The sequence below is a fragment of the Heterodontus francisci genome, chromosome 48 (assembly GCF_036365525.1).
Source record: "Heterodontus francisci isolate sHetFra1 chromosome 48, sHetFra1.hap1, whole genome shotgun sequence".
Taxonomy (NCBI): domain Eukaryota; kingdom Metazoa; phylum Chordata; class Chondrichthyes; order Heterodontiformes; family Heterodontidae; genus Heterodontus; species Heterodontus francisci.
This window is the reverse complement of record NC_090418.1, coordinates 8305639-8324588: the sequence shown is the minus strand read 5'-3', so window position 1 is coordinate 8324588 and position 18950 is coordinate 8305639. Positions and strand designations below refer to the sequence as shown.

The 18950-nt window shown below is 44.0% G+C and overlaps 1 protein-coding gene across 4 annotated transcripts in view; it reads left to right on the top strand.

The window, feature by feature from the left end:
* The window catches only part of LOC137357517 (polyunsaturated fatty acid 5-lipoxygenase-like), a 44244-nt gene that overhangs the window by 13581 nt on the left and 11713 nt on the right, over nt 1-18950 (top strand). For 3 of the 4 annotated variants that reach the window (XM_068023877.1, XM_068023878.1, XM_068023876.1), the window contains exons 3-9: nt 3875-4091; nt 4844-4925; nt 8856-8978; nt 11501-11607; nt 14882-15051; nt 15502-15645; nt 16629-16832. In XM_068023877.1, the coding sequence (XP_067879978.1) occupies nt 3875-4091; nt 4844-4925; nt 8856-8978; nt 11501-11607; nt 14882-15051; nt 15502-15645; nt 16629-16832 (1047 nt within the window). Of the gene's footprint in view, nt 1-2129; nt 3012-3874; nt 4092-4843; nt 4926-8855; nt 8979-11500; nt 11608-14881; nt 15052-15501; nt 15646-16628; nt 16833-18950 lie in introns of those variants that run through there. The other variant, XM_068023879.1, reaches the window with a different exon arrangement.

The following is an 18950-nucleotide window of genomic DNA, read 5'->3' as shown; positions in this document are numbered from 1 at the left end:
TGCTGAAATCCATGTAAACTACATCAACTGCACTACCCTCATCTACGCACCTGGTCACATGCTCAAAAAATTCAATCAAATTTGTTAGGCATGACCTCCCTCTGACGAAACCATGCTGACTGTTCCTAATCAAATTTTGCCTCTCCAAGTGGAGAGAGATTCTCTCCTTCAGAATTTTCTCTAATAGTTTCCCCACCACTGATGTGAGACTTACTGGTCTATAGTTCTCTGGCTTATCTCTACAACCTTTCTTAAATAGTGGGACCACATTAGCTTTTCTCCAGTCCTCTGGCACCTCCCACGTGGCCAGAGAGGAATTAAAAATTTGGGTCAGAGCCCCTGCAATCTCCACCCTCGCCTCCCGCAGCATCCTGGGGCACAAATCGTCCGGACCTGGAGATTTGTCCACTTTTTTAAGCCTTCCAAAACCTCCAATACCTTGTCACTCCCTATGACAATTTGCTCAAGAACCTCACAGTCTCTCTCTCTAAGTTCCATATCTACATCCTCTTTCTCTTGGGTGAAGACAGATGTGATGTATTCATTCAACACCCTACCAATGTCCTCTTGCTCCACCCACAGATTTCCCCCTTGGTCCCTAATGGGTCCTACTCTTTCCCTGGTTATCCTCTTCCCATTGATATACTTATAGAATATCTTGGGATTTTCCCTACTTTTACCAGCCAGAGCTTTCTCATGTCCCCTACAGGTTGAGCCTGTACCCTCCCCATTTCCTTATTGAATGCCCCCCACTACTCTTCTGTAGATTTCCCGACAAGTAACTCTTTCCAGTCTACCTTGGCCAGATCCTGCTTTATTTTACTAAAATTCGCTCTCCCCCAATCCAACACCTTTTTTGCAACTTGTCTATTTCTTTCTCGAACAAGCTTAAATTGTACCATGTTGTGGTCACTCTCACCAAAATGCTCCCCCACCAACACATCAACCACCTGTCTGGCTTCATTCCCCAGAATTAGGTCCAGCACTGCACCCTCCCTTGTTGGATCCTCTATATATTGAGCTAAAAAGTTCTCCTGTATACATTTTAAGAACTCCACTCCATCTAAGCCCTTAACACGATGACTATCCCAATTAATGCTGGGAAAGTTGAAATCACCTAATATAATTACCCTATTATTTTTACACACCTCTGCGAATTGCGCACATATTGCTCCTCAATTTCCCGCTGACTATCTGGGGGTCTATAATAAACACCTAGCAATGTGGCTGTCCCTTTTTTATTCCTAAACTCTACCCATAAAGCTTCATTTGATGCCCCCTCCAAGATATCATCTCTCCTTACTGCAGTAACTGACTCCTCAACTAATATTGCAATGCCCCCTCCTCTTTTACCCCCCCCCCCCCTCCGTCTCGCCTGATGATTTTATATCCCGGGATATTGAGCTGCCAATCCTGCCCCTCCCTCAACCATGTCTCCGTGATGGCTACTATATCACAATTCCACGTGTCAATCATTGCCCTTAACTCATCTGTTTTACCTGTAATACTCCTGGCATTAAAGTAGAGGCCATCCATCCTGGTCTTACTCCCTTGAAGCTTACTTCCGCTGTATTCCCTCTGACTTGTTTGCTTTCCTGTGTTTAGCTGTGTCCCTATTCTGCTAGGAGTCTGCGTCCCCTCCCCCTGCCAAATTAGTTTAAACTCCTCCCAATAGCACTAGCAAACCCGCCAGCAAGGATGTTAGTCCCCTTCTGGCTCAGATGTCGACCGTCCCACTTGTACAGGTCCCACCTTCCCCAGAAACGGTCCCAGTGGTCCAGGAATCTAAAACCTTCCCTCCTGCACCAACTTTTAAGCCACGCATTCATCTGTGCTATTCTCCTATTTCTATGCTCGCTAGTACGTGGCACTGGGAGTAATCCAGAGATTACAACCCGAGAGGTCCTGCTTTTTAGTCTGCTGCCTTACTCCCTGAATTCTTGATGGAGTTTAGAAGAATGAGAAGTGATCTTATTGAAACACATAAGAGCCTGAGGGGACTTTTTTTTTTATTCGTTCGTGGGATTTTTGTGTCGCTGTCTAGGCCAGCATTTATTGCCCATCCTTAATTACCCTTGAACTGAGTGGCTTGCTTGGCCATTTTAAGAGTCAAGCACATTGCTGTGGGTCTGGAGTCACGTAGGCCAGACCAGGTAAGGACAGCAGATTTCCTTCCCTAAAGGTCATTAGTGAACCAGATGGGTTTTTACAACAATCGACAATGGTTTCATGGTCACCATTGGGTTAGCTTTTAATTCCAAGTTTTTTTTAAATCGAGAAACAGCAGAACTTTTGACAGTGTCCTTCAGTGTCCAAAAATCTTTCCATCTCTGTCTTGAACATACTCAACGACTGAACGTCCACTGTTCTCTGGGATGGAGAATTCCAAAGATTTATGACCCACTGAGTGAAGAAATTTCTCCTCATCTCAACCCTAAATGGCCGACCTCTTCGTCAGTGACTGTGGCTGCTAGTCCAAGTCTCTCCAGCCAGAGGGAAACAGTCTCTCAGCATCTACCCTGTGAAGCCCTCTATGAAACTTATACATTTAAATTAGATCACCTCGCATTCTTCTAAACTCCAGAGAGTATCGGCCCATTCTACTCAATCTTTCCTCATGGGCCAGCCACCATCCCAGGAATCCAGACCGCCATCTCCAAAATGGGCTGAGTTGAATGTCTCCTCCCTTGTTGTCTCCTGCTTTTACTCCCAGTGCAGTAAACTAACCAGTTTGTGGCATCACTTGAAACTTTTTTTTTTAATGTGAGTCATGTAGTCACATGCCAAGGTACTCTGAGTCTTGTGTTACTACAGACTTGGGATTGAGACAGGTTGAGATTTAAATTTCCACAGTTGCTGAAATGGTTACCTACAAAGTCACTTTCAGGACTGGGACAGCTGAGTATGCGGGAACAGACAGTTCTGTGTACTGCACGCTGATCGGAGAAGAGGGAGAGAGCCTGAAAACCAGTGTGGGCGAGTGGCTGCAACTGGACCTTGAACAAGGATCTGTAAGTAGAAGTGTAGAATGAAACTGCACAGAAAAGCAGGTGCTTTATGCCCCCTCTGTAAAATATAATAAAACCATCTGTCGGCACCTGTGAGCGTAAAAGACATAATATTTTTGGGCTGGACTTTTTGTCTTTACTGGAAGTTAACTGGTCAATCCTTTGATGGAACTGGGGAGGGAAAAGTGATCATTAGTTGGTGCCCAAACACGATTTTCTTTTTGAAAAGCTGCTTTTTAAAAATTGCTCGTGCTTGTGTTCATATCCCTCCCTGGGCTTGCCCCCCTCCTCCCTATTTCTCTAACCTCCTCCAGCCTTACAACCCTTCGGGATCACCGCACTCCCCTAATTCTGGTCTCTTGCACCTCCCCGGCTTTCCTCACCCCACTGGCGGCTCTGTCACTCGTCCCCTAATCCTCTCTGCCCCTCTCCCTCTTTTCCCCTCTCCAAACACTCCTTAAAACCTATCTCTTTCAGCAAGCTTTTGGTTGCGTTGTCCTAATATTTCCTCATGTCAAATGTATGTGAAGTGCCTTGGGATGCCTTTTTGCTATGTTAAAGACGTTATATAACCAGCTGTTTTTGTTGGTCTATTTGACTGCGAAAGGTATCATTGCTGAGTCTTGTGCTGTTCTAGCGTGACATTGACGCTCACAGTTTCCAGCCTTGCACCACTATGTTGTGATCTGGAGGGAAAAGCTTAAAATGCTAATGCCAATTTTATCAACCGACTTCTGCTTGAGATCAAGTTACTTGTCACAGACCAGTTTTAACCTGTACTTCTGGGCCATGCAGTCTTGCACTGAGCCATCCTCTTCATGATTTAGATGTTATATTCTAAACTCCCGGCTTATCTTAATTCCCAGGTTGATCGCTATGAAATCTCCAGTGACCAGGACCTTGGGACCATTTGGTTTGTGCAGCTGGAAGTTACTAGATTCCTGCTACCAGATTCCTGGTTCCTGATACAAGATTACTGGTACTGCTGCTCTGTGACGGTGGAGACCCCCTCGGGAAAGACCTTCTATTTCCCCTGCTACAAGTGGCTGGACAACTGCACCATACGCCTCCGGGAAGGAACAGGTGAGATGGTAATACCAAGGGGGTTGGTAAAGCTGACCCACAGAAATCACTTGGATTCAGACAGTGCTTGTCATGGCTTGGGATGTCCCATAGTGTTTTACAGTAAATGAAGTACTTCCAAAGTATAGCCATTGTTGCAATGCAGGAAAGGTGACAGCCAATTTGCGCAGAGAAAGCTCCCACAAACAGCAGTGAGATACTGACCAGATAATCTGTGATGTCGGATGAGGAATAAATATTGACCAGAGCACCAGGGAGAGCTCCCCCTGCTGTTCTTCGAAATAGTGCTTTGGGGTCTTTTACGTCCACTTGAGAAAGCAGACAGGGCCTTGGTTTAATGTCTCATCCAAAAGACTGCAACTTTCAAGCTGGATCTTTCTTTTTGAGCATGTTACAGGACATTTTCCTTGCACTAGCCAAGGATACTACAGGTTAAGCTCCTGTGCCTGTAGTGTATTTAAAATAAGGGATGGGCCTTGTCAAAATTAAGTTGCTGTATTTGTTTTTTTTGAGTGTTTCTCTCTGACATCATTTATTTCTAACCCATCTGAACCCATGATTAATTTCAGTCTGTATTCATTCTGGTTTCTAATATTGTATAGATAAACCATTCACACCTCTTGATTTTAATTACACACAAATCTAATGCTGTCTGTGTATATTTATTTATTTCTCTCTCTAAACCTCGGTTAGATTTCATCTTGTAACTCATATTTTCTATTCAACACCTGAATGTTCCTGTTCCTTTGCAGCTCAGAGAGTCTGTGATGACCAGTTGCCCATTTTTCAGTCACATCGCCAGGATGAACTGCGGGAGAGACAGCAGCTCTACAGGTAATCTCCAGATATCTCAGCTTTATTTATAGAGACTCAGAAGCACAAAGCTACTGGCAATAAGATTGCTGGCTAATTTTCAGATTGAGTATCTGCATGATAAAGCTATGAAAAGTGAATGCCCAAAGGGGATTATCCTTTTAAGCAGGTAACAGACTTTTTAAAATGGGGATGTGCCTGTGCTGATTCATTTCAATGACGTGTGCCAGTGACACAACACTTGCTTTGCTGTGTTTTATTGCAGTTCTTTGCCAGAATCTCCAAACTGTAAACATTTCTTCCTTCCCTCATTATCTCTGTATTTTTTTTTTTAGAGGTACAGCACTGAAACAGGCCCTTCGGCCCACCAAGTCTGTGCCGACCATCAACCACCCATTTATACTAATCCTACACTAATCCCATATTCCTCCCCACCTTCCCTCAATTCCCCTACCATCTACCTATACTAGGGGCAATTTATAATGGCCAATTTACCTATCAACCTGCAAGTCTTTGGCTGTGGGAGGAAACCGGAGCACCCGGCGGAAACCCATGCGGTCACAGGGAGAACTTTCAAACTCCACACAGGCAGTACCCAGAATTGAACACGGGTCGCTGGAGCTGTGAGGCTGCGGTGCTAACGACTGCGCCACTGTATCGTATCTGTTCCCGTTCATATCTCGAAAACTTGGATCAACTCAGCCCTTAACCTAAATTCCAGGGAATACAAACTTAGTTTGTGTGATCTCTCCATGTAATTTGGGGTCCAGGTCACCACCATCTACTCAAGGGCAATTAGGGTTGGGCAATAAATACTGGCATAGCCAGCGATGCCCGCATCCCATGAATGAATAAAAAAAAAGAATTACCAGAATTATACTATGTTGAACTCCTTTCAAGGAGTTGGTTGACAGCAATGTGGTTGACTCTTACATGCCCTCGAAATGGCCTAGCAAGCCACTCAGTTCAAGGGCAATTAGGAATGGGCAATAAATGCTGGCCTGGCCTGCGATGCCCACATCCCATGAAAGAATGAAAAAAAAGGACAATATATCCTTCCACTACCCAAACGCATCTTCCCCTTCCCTCCCCGTCAGCATTCTGAAGGGATTGTTCCCTCCGCGACACCCTGGTCCACTCCTCCATTGCCCCCACCACCTTGTCTCCTTCCCATGCAATCGCAGGAGGCGTAATACCTGCCCATTTACCTCCTCTCTCCTTACTATCCAAGGCCCCAAGTACTCCTTTCAGGTGAAGCAGTGATTACTTGTACTACTTTCAATTTAGTATATTGTATTCGCTGCTCACAGTGTGGTCTCCTGTACACTGGGGAGACCAAACGCAGATTGGGTGACCGCTTTGCGGAATACCTCCGCTCAATCCGAAAGCATGACCCTGAGCTTCCAGTTGCTGGCCATTTCAAACCACCCCGCCCCCTCATGCCCACATCTCTGTCCTGGGATTGCCGCAGTGAACATAAACGCAAGCTCGAGGAACAGCATCTCATTTACCGATTAGGCACACTATTGCCTGCCAGACTGAGCATTGAGTTCAATAATTTCGGAGCATGACGGGGCCCCCCTTTTTATTTTTATTCTTTTCTTTATTTTTTTTATTTTAGTTTGTTTTAATTTGTTTCTACTGTGCCTACCCACTTTTTTTTTTCATGTTTGTGCTTTGATCCAGGTTGTTCATTTGTCTGTCAATTAACACCCTGTCTGCACTGACATTTTGTCTTTTACCGCACCATTGCCTTTGCTCCCCGACCTTGTGGTCAGTTATTCTCTGTGACCTTGTCCTATCAACACCTTCCCTTTTGTTATCTCTTGCCCCACCCCCGCTTTATTTGCTTAAAACCAGTTACATTTCTAATATTTGCCAGTTCTGATGAAGGGTCACTGACGTTAACTCTGCTTCTCTCTCCACAGATGCTGCCAGACCTGCTGAGTATTTTCAGCATTTCTTGTTTTTATTACCTTCCTAAGGTGTGGTGCCCTGAACTGTTCACAGTGCTCCAGGTGTGGTCTAATCGGGGCTTTATATAGCTGAAGCATGACTTCTAGTCCTCTAGATATGAAGGCCAGCATTCGATTAGCCTCTTGATTTTTATTTTAATGTACCTATTCTTGACATTTTAATGGTCTTTGTACCTGGATCTCCAAGTCTCTTTGGACCTCAGTTGCTCCTAGCTCTTCATTCAAAAAGTGCCTTGTTCCATCCTTTTTAGGACCAAACCTGACATTTGCCTGCATTGGGCAAAACTGTGACGTGGGGTTCTTTCATTTAATCTATCAATTTTTGTTTGTAATATTATGCTTCCATTTGCACTGCTTACAGTGCTGTCTATCTTTGTGTCATTGACAAATTTGAACGCGTGACCCCATCATCTAAGTCGTAAATAAATGCAGTGAATGGGATGAACACAGATCATTGCGGGACGCCAGTAGTCAAATCCTGCCAATTGGAATACCTGACCACTATCCCTACTCTGTCTCCTCCCACTCAACTAATTTCCATGCTAGGTCAATATTTTGCCTTTAATTCCATGGATGTCATCTTTAGCTAACAGTCTCTTAGGAACTTTATCAAATGCCTTCTGAAAGTCCAAGTAAATAACGTCCATGGCTATTCCCCTGTCACCTTAGTCACCTCTCCAAAAAGTTCAGTTGGGTTTGTCAGGCATGACCTATCCTTTACAAATCCATGCTGATTCTTTCTGATCACCTGAAAACTTTCAAGATGTTCAGTCACCATATCTTTAGTTATAGACTCTAGTAATTTCCTGACAACAGGAAGTTAGGCTAACTGGTCTATAATTTCCTGGTTTTCCCCTCTTAAATAACAGTGACATGCAAATTTCCAATCTTAAAGGAATGGTTCCTGAATCGAGAGAAGTTTGGAAGATTAAAGTTAGGCCATCTACAATGTTCTCATCTACTTCCTTTAAAACCCTGGGATGGAAACCATCTGGTCCTGATGATTTGTCGCTCTTCAGTACAATTATTTTCTTCATTATAGTTATTTTGCTTACATTAATTCTGCTGAGTCATTGTCCCTGATTCAGTATTAGTTGCCTTGAGATTTCTAGCACGCTGACCTCTTCCTCTACTGTAAATACTGATGCAAAGTAATTTTTCAGCATGTCTGCCATTTCCTTAGCCTTCAAAAGGGAATTTGAAAATAATATTGAATCTGTATCCACCACTCTATCGGGCAGTGCATTCCAAATCCTAACCACTCATTATATTAAAAAAGTTTGTCTTCCAGTTCTTTTGCCAATCACCTTTAATCTGTGACCTCCGGTTATGAATTAGTCATCCTTTGTAAACAGTTTCTGTTTGCTCTATCATTTTAAACACCTTTATTTTGTAACCTCCTCTGCTCTGAGGGGAACGACCCCAGCTTCTTCAGTCTATCCAGGTAACTGTAATCCCTCTTTGCTGGATACCATTTGAGAAATCTCTTTTGAACCCACTCCAAAGCCTTGACATCCTTCCCAAAGCGTAGTGCCCAGATTTGGGCACAGTACTCTAGCTCGGTGGGAGACCTGCAGAAGTCTCAACGAGTATGCATTTATGAGAGAACCCTAATGGAAACTCACCTACTTTGTGTTTACAGGCAAATATGTTTACAACCTAAATGGCTAAACAGTCGTGGGAGCTTTGTTGTAAGCAATGTTCAGGATGTAGAATGTGTAACTGCGGTGAAAGGAGTGCAGAAGGAGATGGGATGCAATTTTGTTGAGTTGCAGATGTTGACTGCAAACTGAGCTTGAGAGCTCTGACTTTATCTTGAAGAAGCAATGCCTTGTGTGATCTATTGTCCATTCGTTGATTTCAGTTCTCTAAGAATCTCACTACCTGGAATGTATTTCAATTTAATTTTAAATCTTCATCTTTACACAGCTAAATCCAATTGAAAGATTTAACGGTGCCTCCCTTTGTGTTCTAGGTGGAAGGTTTTCCATCCCAATATGCCAAGGTGCATTGATGCTGAGTCGTTGGATGACCTTCCCATGGATTTGAGATTCAGTTCCGAGAAAGAGCGAAATTTCAAATATTCCGTGGCAAAAGCGTAGGTATCCCACTGATAGCTGTGGGGCACATAGAAACAGCATCATAGGAATGTCGGAACAGGTTTAGGCCATTTAGCCTTTTGAGGGCATTTTTGTGATTGGAAGGCTGTTTACAGTGGGGTTCCGCAGGGCTCAGTACTGGGTCCCTTGCTATTCGTGGTACATATTCATGATTTAGACTAAAATGTAGAGGGCACAATTAAGAAGTTTGCAGGTGTTATGAAAATTTCCCTGTGATTGATAGTGAGGAAGAAAGCTGTAGATTTCAGGAAGTTATCAATGGACTCATCGGGTGGGCAGAAAAATGGCATATGGAATTCAATCAGGAGAACTATGAGGTAGTACATTTTGGGGAAGGCAAACAAGACGAGGGAATGCGCAATAAATTGTTGGATGCTAAGAACTGTAGAGGAACGGAGGGCCCTTGGAGTGCATGTCTATAGATCACTGAAGGTAGCAGGACAGGTAGATTAAGACGGTCAAGAAGGCATACCAGATACTTTTCTCTGTTGGCTGAGCCCCAGAGTGTAACAGCCGGGAGGCTATGCTTGAACTTTGTAAAACACTAGTTAGACCACAGCTGGAGTACCGCACTACAGGAAAGATGTGATCACACTAGAGAGGGTATAGAGGAGATTTATGAGGATGGTGCCAGGAATGCAGAATTTTAGCTATGAGGAAAGATCAGATAGTCTGGGTTTGTTTTCTTTGGAGCAGCAGAACTGTGGTGAGATTTAGTTCAGGTGTATCAAATTATGAGGGGCCTCGAGTGGATAGGAAGGACCTATTTCTCATAACAGACAGGTCAATAACTAGGTTGCATAGGTGTAAAGTAATTGGTAGACGTTTTAGAGGTGAGGTGTGGTAGAGGCACAAACCCTCATCGCATTTTAAAAACAAAAAATTTGGATATGCATTTTAGGTACTGTAACCTACAGGGCTACGGACCAAGAACTGGTAAGTGAGATTAGGATGGATAGCTCTTTCAAATTTAATATTAATGATTGGCCAAGCATCAATTGCTATTTTTGGAAGAGTGTTCCAAACCTCGGCCACCCCTCAGCCGCTGATTTTTAGACTGTGACTTGTCTATTGTGGCAACCTTTGTTGTGGAACTGACGAGGTCTGGTCCTGACTGATGTTCTCTAGCCACTGGGAGTATGTCTGTTACTGGTCCTGGCGTCACATAGCTGCTCGGTCAGGGCCTCGGACTGGTAGCCATCTACCCCCACACTCACTGAATACAATATTCCAGATCAAATCCCAGGGAGAAGTTCTACCAGAGCAGATGAATTATCAGAGAACCATCGATCCAGAAGGAAACCATTTGGAACATTGTGCCTGTGCTGGTACTTTGAAGGAGCAGTTATGCTTAGCCCCACAACCTAAGAAAATAAACAGGAGCAGGAGTGTAGACCATTCGGCCTCTTGAGCCTGCTCTGCCATTCAGTACCATTGTGACTGACCTGGCTTAACTCCACTTTCCCGCTCGTTGCCCATATCCCTTGATCTCCTGAGAGATCTAAAGTCTGTTGATCGCAGCCTTAAATCTATTCAATGAGGGAGCATCTACAACCCTCTGGGGTAGAGAATTCCAAAGATTCACAGCCCTCTTAGTGAACAAATTTCTCCTCTTCTCAGTCCTAAATGATTGACCCCCTTGTCCTAAGGCTTTGCCCCTGTGTTCTGGATTCCCCAGCCAGGGGAAACAACCTCTGTGTCTACCCTGTCAAGCCCCTTCAGAATCTTGTATGTTTCAATGAGATCACCTCAATTCTTCTAAACTTCAGAGAGTATAGGCCCAATTTACGCAGCCTGTCATCATAGGACAACCTTCTCATCCCAGGACCCAATCTAGTAAACCTTCGCAATACCACCTCCAAGGCAAGGATAACCTTGCTTAGACATGGAGATCAAAACTGCCAACAGCACTACAGGTGTAGTATCACTAAAACCCTATACAATTGTAGCAAGACTTATTCCCAATCCCCTTGCAATGAAACCCATACCCGCTTTCTGTCCAACTTTGTCTCAAAATTATTTATCGAATCAGCTTCTATTACCTTTTCAGGTAGAATGTTACTGATGTCGACAACTCTCAGAATGAAAGGAATTCTACTCCTTTCCCCTCTTGATGTTTTGTCAATGATTTGAAATCTGTGTCCTCTGGTTATTGACCCCCTCATTGTCTTGGAAAGCTTTATTAGGCTACCTTTTAACCTCCTCTAATCCAAGGGGAACAGTTCTAACTTTTCCAATCTTTCCTCATGACAAGAGAACAAATGTAGTTTCTCCAGTCTCTTCACACAACTGAAGTCCCTTGGCCTGGTAACATGCTGGTAAACCTCTGGACTCTTTCGAAAGCCTTTATATCTGTCCTGAAGTGCATCTATGTTGCAACAGAGCAAAGTTCCAAACTAGGAGTCAGCATTAATGGTCAGAGGATTCCCTCAATCTCCAGAGAGTGAGAAAGGTTGCAGCCATTGTATAGCGGTCCACCTTTGTATGTTTATTTTTTTAGTCTTCAAGTCCAACAGCTGAAGAAGTTTGTGAACAAGTTCGGGCAATCCTGGACCACCGTTGAGGACTTTGATCACATCTTTTGGAAAGTCAACAGTTCTATTGCAGGTAATGGTCAACAGTTAGGAAAGGGGTGATTGGGTTCATAATCTAATACAACACCATTAAAATATCAACAATATGGTATTTCACACTGGTGAAACCAACTAGAAAGAAAGAACTTTCACTTATATAGTGCCTTTAACAATCTTGGGATGTCCCATAGCACTTTACACTTTGAAAAGTACTTTGTTGGCTTTTGTCATTGTTGTAGCAAAAGAGGCAGCCAATTTGTGCTCAGCAAGTTTTTTTTTTTAAATTTTATTGCCCATCCCTAATTGCCCTTGAGAAGGTGTTGGTGAGCTGCCGCCTTGAACCACTGCAGTCCTTTGAGTGCTGTTAGGAAGGGAGTTCTAGGATTTTGACCCAGTGACAGTGAAAGAACGGCGATATAGTTCCAAGTCAGGATGGTGTGTGGTTTGTGAGGGGAACTTGCAGGTGGTGTTCCGATGCATCTGCTGCCCTTGTACTTCTAGGTGGTAGAGGTCGCGGGTTTGGAAGGTATTGTCTAAGGAGCTTTGGTGAGTTGCTGCAGTGCATCTTGTAGATGGTACACACTGCTGCCACTGTGCGCAGTGGTGAAGGGAGTAAATGTTTAAGTTGGTGGATGGGGTGCCGATTAACTGCCACAAATAGCAATGTGTTAATGATCGGATAATCTTTTTTAGTGATGTTGCTTGAGGGGTAGGTGTTGACCCATGATACCTGAGGGACCCCCCCCCCACCTTGCTGCTCTTCAAGTATGTTCTTGGGATCTTTTACGTCCACATGAAAGGGCAGGTGGGGCCTCAGTTTCATGACCACGGGACTCCAAGTTCAAATCCTGGTCTCTTTCAGCCACCACTTTTCTACATTGTCCCTTCTAAGGGCAGTGGGAAAGTTCTCCTCTGTAATCTTGCCTGTGTGGGCTGTTGGTGAGTCCTCATGTCACCTCCTGCCACTGCCCATTCCTTCTCACCCACAACATGTAAATGGCGATTGGAGTAGCGGGGAAGAAGCTTGAAGTCATAGTCGATGTATCTGCTGTCCTCCAGACTTGCCGTTCCTTCTTAGGAAGGTCCTTGCAAGCGGAGGCAGGGGAGTGCCTTGCAGCAATATTCTTTCCCCTCAGACTGCTGAAGACTTTGGCCTTAGCTGAGCCCTTAATGGGGAGGCGATCTGAACTCCAGGGCTCTTGTGCCCCTTTAAGTCCCTTGTTGGATCTTTAGCTGCAGCAGCAGCTGCCGCTTGGGGTTAGAGGGATGGGCTAAAGAACCATCCAGCCAAAACTCTCTGAAGAGAAAAATGCAGACCAATGATTCAGACTAGGGGTACAGTATAAATCATAAAACCAGCATCCAAGGAAGCCACCATTTCCCATATTCCTGCAATTTTTTCACTAAGTATTTATCCAATTCCCTTTTGAAGGCTACTATTGCATCTGTATCCACCACCCTATTGGGTAACGCATTCCAAATCCTAACTCCTTGTGTTTTTTTAAAAAACGTTTTTCCTCATAACACCTGGTTCTTTTGCCAGTTCCTTAAATCTGTGCCTCCTGGTTATCGCCCCGTCAGCAATTGAAAACAATTTCTCTTCACTTACGATATCTAAACCCTTCATCAAATCTCCTTTTGGCTTTCTGTGCTCTGAGAAGAACAACCGCAGCTTCACCAGTCTATCCACGTAACTGTAATCCCTCATCCCTGGAACAATTCGAGCAAATGGCTTCTGTGCCCTCTCCAAAGCCTTCAGGTCCTTCCCAAGGTGTAGTGCCCAGAATTCAACACTGTACTCTCGTGGTGGTTTGATACCAATTGGGATTGATCTCTTTCAGATCCATTACCTGAAGGCCATTCTTTCACATGTGACCTTAGACAGTGAGTGTTGGCAGGCTTAAAAAGCAAGAAATGCTGGAAATACTCAGCAGGTCTGGCAGCATCTATGGAGAGAGAAGCAGAGTTAACGTTTCGGGTCAGTGACCCTTCTTCGGAACTCATTTCGGATCCATTACCCGAAGACATTCTTTCACGTGGCCTTAGGCAGTGAGTGTTGGCAGGCTATTTACCTGCATTTCCATTGTCTGTCCACACATCCACTTTGCAGAGAAGGTCAGGGAATTGGGAGCTGGAACCCTGCTTGAGTTTTGGCTCTTCCTCCTTTGAAGCACGGGGCAATCAGGGCTAATTGTTGTCACAAAGTCTATTCCAAACACTAAATATGGTTTCCAATGTCCTCCATTTATTGTACAAGACCAAGACCAAATACACACAATATCTTTAAACAGTAGATCTACAAAGAAATAATCAAGTTGGTCAAACAAGATCTTTCCTTAACAAATCCATGCTGACTATCCTTGATTAATCTGTGCCTTTCTAAGTGACAGTTTATCCTGTCTCTCAGAATAGGTTGTTGAGTATCTTTTTTTTTATACAGTGAGCTATTGTGATCTGGGATGCACTGCCTGTGAGGGTGATGGAAGCAGATTCAATAGTAACTTCCAAATAGAAAGGAGCAATTTGCAGGGCTACGGGGAGTGGGGGTGGGTTGGTGATGGGACTAATTGAATAGCTCTTCCAAAGAGCTGGCACAGACGCGATGGGCCGCCTGGTCGTCTTCTGTAGTGTATGGTTCTGTGACGAAGATGTTGCTTTTCAGGGTAGTTAAATGTTGTCTTCTGATAGGCAAAGACCTTGTGCAAAGAAATACATGACAGTTATGGGGCAACTTGAGGGGCCAGCGTAATGAAATAAGCAGAGAGATCCATTAACTAGAATATAGAAACCCAACCGTTAATTAAGGCTGTTCTTCAAACAGATTAAGAACAGTTAGGTCAGAAAGTCGTCTTTGAAGGAAGTAGCTTTGGGAAAAAAAACTACAATTATTTACATGAATGGACTGTCTTCAAAGGAATTGGGAATCATAAGGTCTTATCTTAGAAATGTACCTTTGTAGCCAAAATATGGTGTAAAAAGGAGCAGGTTTTCAATAGTTCTTTGGAGGGCTCGGAAGATGAGCTTGAAGTTGACAAGCCACCCTCTGATCTGGCTTGGATTGATCCCTCAACCTCAGTATCAATAAGCTCTATTCCATAAACCACATTACTAAGTGTCGAATGCCAATTCAAAAGGTGAAACAGGAGGAGGCAGGCTGACTGCTAGCAGTTAGTTGTAGAGTTTCCTGCCAGGGAGCAGGAATTGGCTGTGCTCTGTTACGTTACACCAAATTGGCTTTAGGTTATTGTTAACGGGATACAGATATTTGTGGAATGCTGTTTTTTTTCCCCCCTTTTCCCCCCCCCCAGCATTTGCCAGGCAACACTGGAAGGAAGACTGGTTTTTCGGATACCAGTTCCTGAACGGCTTCAACCCAGTCCTGATACAGAAATGTGAGAAAATCCCAGCGAATTTTCCTGTGACAAATGCCATGGTCAAGAAATCTTTTAGGAATGCCAAACTGGAACAGGAAATGAAGGTACGTCCTTTTTCCCTTGAGAGTTTGGAGGTTAAACTGGGATATGGACAATCCTGGGATCTTCCTGAGCAGTTTCTGGAAGAACTTAGTTCCAGTGATGGATGTTGGTGGTGGTATTTTAAAATGAGGTGTTGTCAGATCAGTAACCAATGTAAGTTAATGGGCACAGCCTGTGATGGATGAATGGGACTTGTGCAAGTTAGGATACGAGGCAGCAGAATTTTGGGTAATCCCAATTTTGCGTTGGAAGATGAGAGGCCGGCCAGAAGGCCATTAGAATCCTGCTGTTATAGATGTTACTGTAATAGGACTGTAGTATGAATCATGGAAGCATGGAAAGTTTACAGCACAGAAAGAGGCTGCTTGGCTGATCGTCTCTGTGCTGGCAGAAAAACAATGTCTGTCTATTGAACTATTCCTGTTGTTTCCCCCTCTTTGTGTTTGTTGCAGAATGGGAATATTTTCATTGTGAATTACAAGGTGTTGGATGGGATTCCTGCCAATGTAATTAATGGTGTCCAGCAGTACGTGGCGGCGCCCATCTGTCTGCTGTACCTCAACAAAGAGAACCACATCGTGCCCATTGCCATCCAGGTAAGAGCTGTAAACCTACATTGGTACCTAGTCCAAGGCCATGCCCCTCCCTATCTCTGTAACCTCATCCAGACCTACAACCCTCTGAGATCTCCGTCCTCCTCCAATTCTGTCCTGTTGTACATTCCCGATTTTAATTTCTGAATTATATCCTATCCCTATGAATTTTTATCTCGGCCAAGTGTTATGACAATTTGCAGCAATCTTAAGAGAACTCTGTGAATTGGTGTTGAGTGATGCAACACACATGCACTATCTGGGGCATCAGACTTTGTTTCAGAGGATGCAACTGCCTTCTGTTTATAGACTAACTACCAGGACAGAATGCTTTATTTAGTTCTTCAGAGAAAAAAATGCAGATTTGCCGCTGTAAAAATGAGATAAAGACTGTCCCATCAGGAATGTCCTGTTTGGAAATTACCTGAGACTTAAAATTCGCACCCATGATAAGAGTGGCTTCTTTTGGCAATAAGGCCCTGACATATTTGTTCATCTTTAGATCATGTTATTTATCTGTTTATTTGCACACTGTAAGGGTTCTGTATCCTAACTCACACCAAGTCCCGTCACACCCACTGACCTACATTGTCTCAACTTCAAAATTCTTGTCCTTGTTTTCAAATCCCTCTATGGCCTCACCTCCTCCCTATCTCTGTAATCTCCTCCAGCCCGACCAGCCTTTGAGATCACTATTTTCCGCAGACCTCCTGATTTTAATTGCTCCACCATTGATAGCTGTACATTCAGTTGCTTAGACTCGAAGCTCTGAATTCCCACTCTAAACCTCTCCACCTTTCTCACGCCTTGTACGGAGCTCCTTAAAACTTGTCTCTTTGACCAATCTTGTGTTCCCCTATGCTAATGTCTGCCTATGTAACCTGGTATCCAGTTTTGATTAATGCTCCTGTGATGGGATGGTGGTGGTTGTTGAATGATACATTGGGTTAATATTACTCCATATTAATATTTCTTGTTTACTGCAGTTGAATCAAACCCCAGGAAAAGACAATCCCATTTTCCTTCCCTCGGATGCTGATCTCGACTGGCTGCTGGCCAAGATGTGGGTACGGAATGCGGACATTCTGCACTTTGAACTGGTCTCTCACCTTCTAAAGACTCACATAATCGCCGAGCCATTCTGCGTTGCCACCATAAGACAGCTGCCATCCATGCATCCCATTTACAAGGTACACAGCACAGAACGTAGCTCCCGTTTTAACTATGGGAAATTCCAACCTTTAACAGTTCCTGCTGGATGGCAGAGTTAAAATCGCTCCTTACTTTGTTATGAATGATTGTTTTTGTTGAAAATAATTTTTGAAGAACTTTATAGTTAAACTGAATAAATGTTAGAGCCATCAAGAGGACACTGAAGGAGCCAGATTGGCAACAATCCTACTGGTTGTCACATGACTCAGGTTAAAGATAGAACAGAAACCTTGGTAACGGGCAGATAAGTGACAAGCGCCACTTTGATTGGATAGGCCCAGTATCAGCAGAGCACACCTGGAAGGGCAGAAAACACTCAAGCTTTTTGATTGTGTGTCAGTGTGTGTTTTATCTTAAGTGCGATAAAGCCAAGTCTTCTGTTGAAGTGTCAAGGAAGGATGGAAGACCACAACCCAGCTCGCTTTCCAGAAACTCCAAAGGATGGGCCTTGAGAAGTCCACTGTGTCAATTCATCTTGTTTCTTGCCTTTGAAGAAAGCCTGCTAAAATTAATTCTCGACGCCGCCTGCCAAGAACTGTTCGGAAGGATCTCACTGACCTGTCTACGTGTTCTCAGACTCATGGCTTACGGCACAGAAAGATGCCACTTGGCCCATCGCATCTGTGCTGGCTGAAAAACAATCCAGCCAGTCTAAACCCACCTTCCAGCATTTGGTCCATAGACCTGCAGATTATGGCACTTTATGTGCATATCCAGACACCTTTTAAATGTTGAGGGTTTCTGCCTCCACTACCCTTTCAGGCAAGTGAGTTCCAGACACCACCACCCTCTGGGTGAACAAAATTTTTCCTCACCTCCGCTCTAATCCTTCTACCAATCACTTTAAATCTACGCCCCCGAGTCACTGACCTCTCTGCTAAGGTGAATAGACCCTTCACCTCCACTCTATACAGGCCTCTCAAGATTTTGTGCATTTCAATCAGATCTCCCCTCAGCCTTCTCTGTTCCAAGGAGAACAGCCCCAGCCTATCCAATCTTTTCTCATAGCTGCATTTTTCCAGTCCTGGTATCATCCTTGTAAATCTCTTCTGTACCCTCTCTAGTACAATTATATCCTTTCTGTAGTGAGGTGACCAGAACTGCACACAGTACTCAAGTTGTGGCCTAACCAATGAGTTGTACAGTTCCTGCTCTTGTATTCTATACCTCGGCTAATAAAGGAGAAGATTCCGTGTGCTTTTTTAACCACCTTTATCAACCTGTCCTACCTTCAGGGATCTGTGGACATTCACTCCAAGGTCCCTCACTTCCTCTACACTTCAGTATTTTCCCACTAATCATGTATTCCTTTGCCTTGTTTGACCTCCCCAAATGCGTCACCTCACACTTCTCCAGGTTGAATTCCATTTGCCACATCTCTGCCCATCTGATCAGACCATCAATATCTTCCTGCAGCCGACAGTTATCTCCTCATTATCTACCACACGGCCAATCTTTGTGCTGTCTGCAAACTTCTTGATCATGCCCCTTACATTTATGTCCAAATCGTTAATATATACCACAAAAAGCAGGGACCCAGTACTGACCCCTGCTGAATGCCACTGGAAATAGCCCTCCAGTCGCTAAAACAGTCGTCAGTAATTACCCATTGTTTCCTGCCACTGTGCCAATTTGTATCCACCTTGATGCATTTCCCTGGATTCCATGGGCTTTTATGTTTTTTAACCAGTGTGCCATGTGGGACCTTGTCAAAAACCATGCTAAAATCCACATCAACTACACTACCCTCATCTATCTTCCTTGTTACTTCAACAAATCCATGCTGACTGTTCTTGATCAATCCATGCCTTTCTAAGTGACAGTTTATCCTGTCTGTCAGAACAGATTACAATAATTTGCCCACTACTGAGGTTAGACTGAGTGGCCTGTAATTATTCGGTCTATCTCTCGCTCCCTTTATAAACAGTGGTACAATGTTAACAGTCCTCCAATCCTCCGGCATCACACTTGTATCCAGTGATGACTGGAAAATGATGGTCAGACCTTCTGCCATTTCCTCTTTTGCTTCTTTTAACAGCTTGGGGTACATTTCATCCAACCCTGATGCTTCAACTTTCAAGGATGCTAATCCTCTT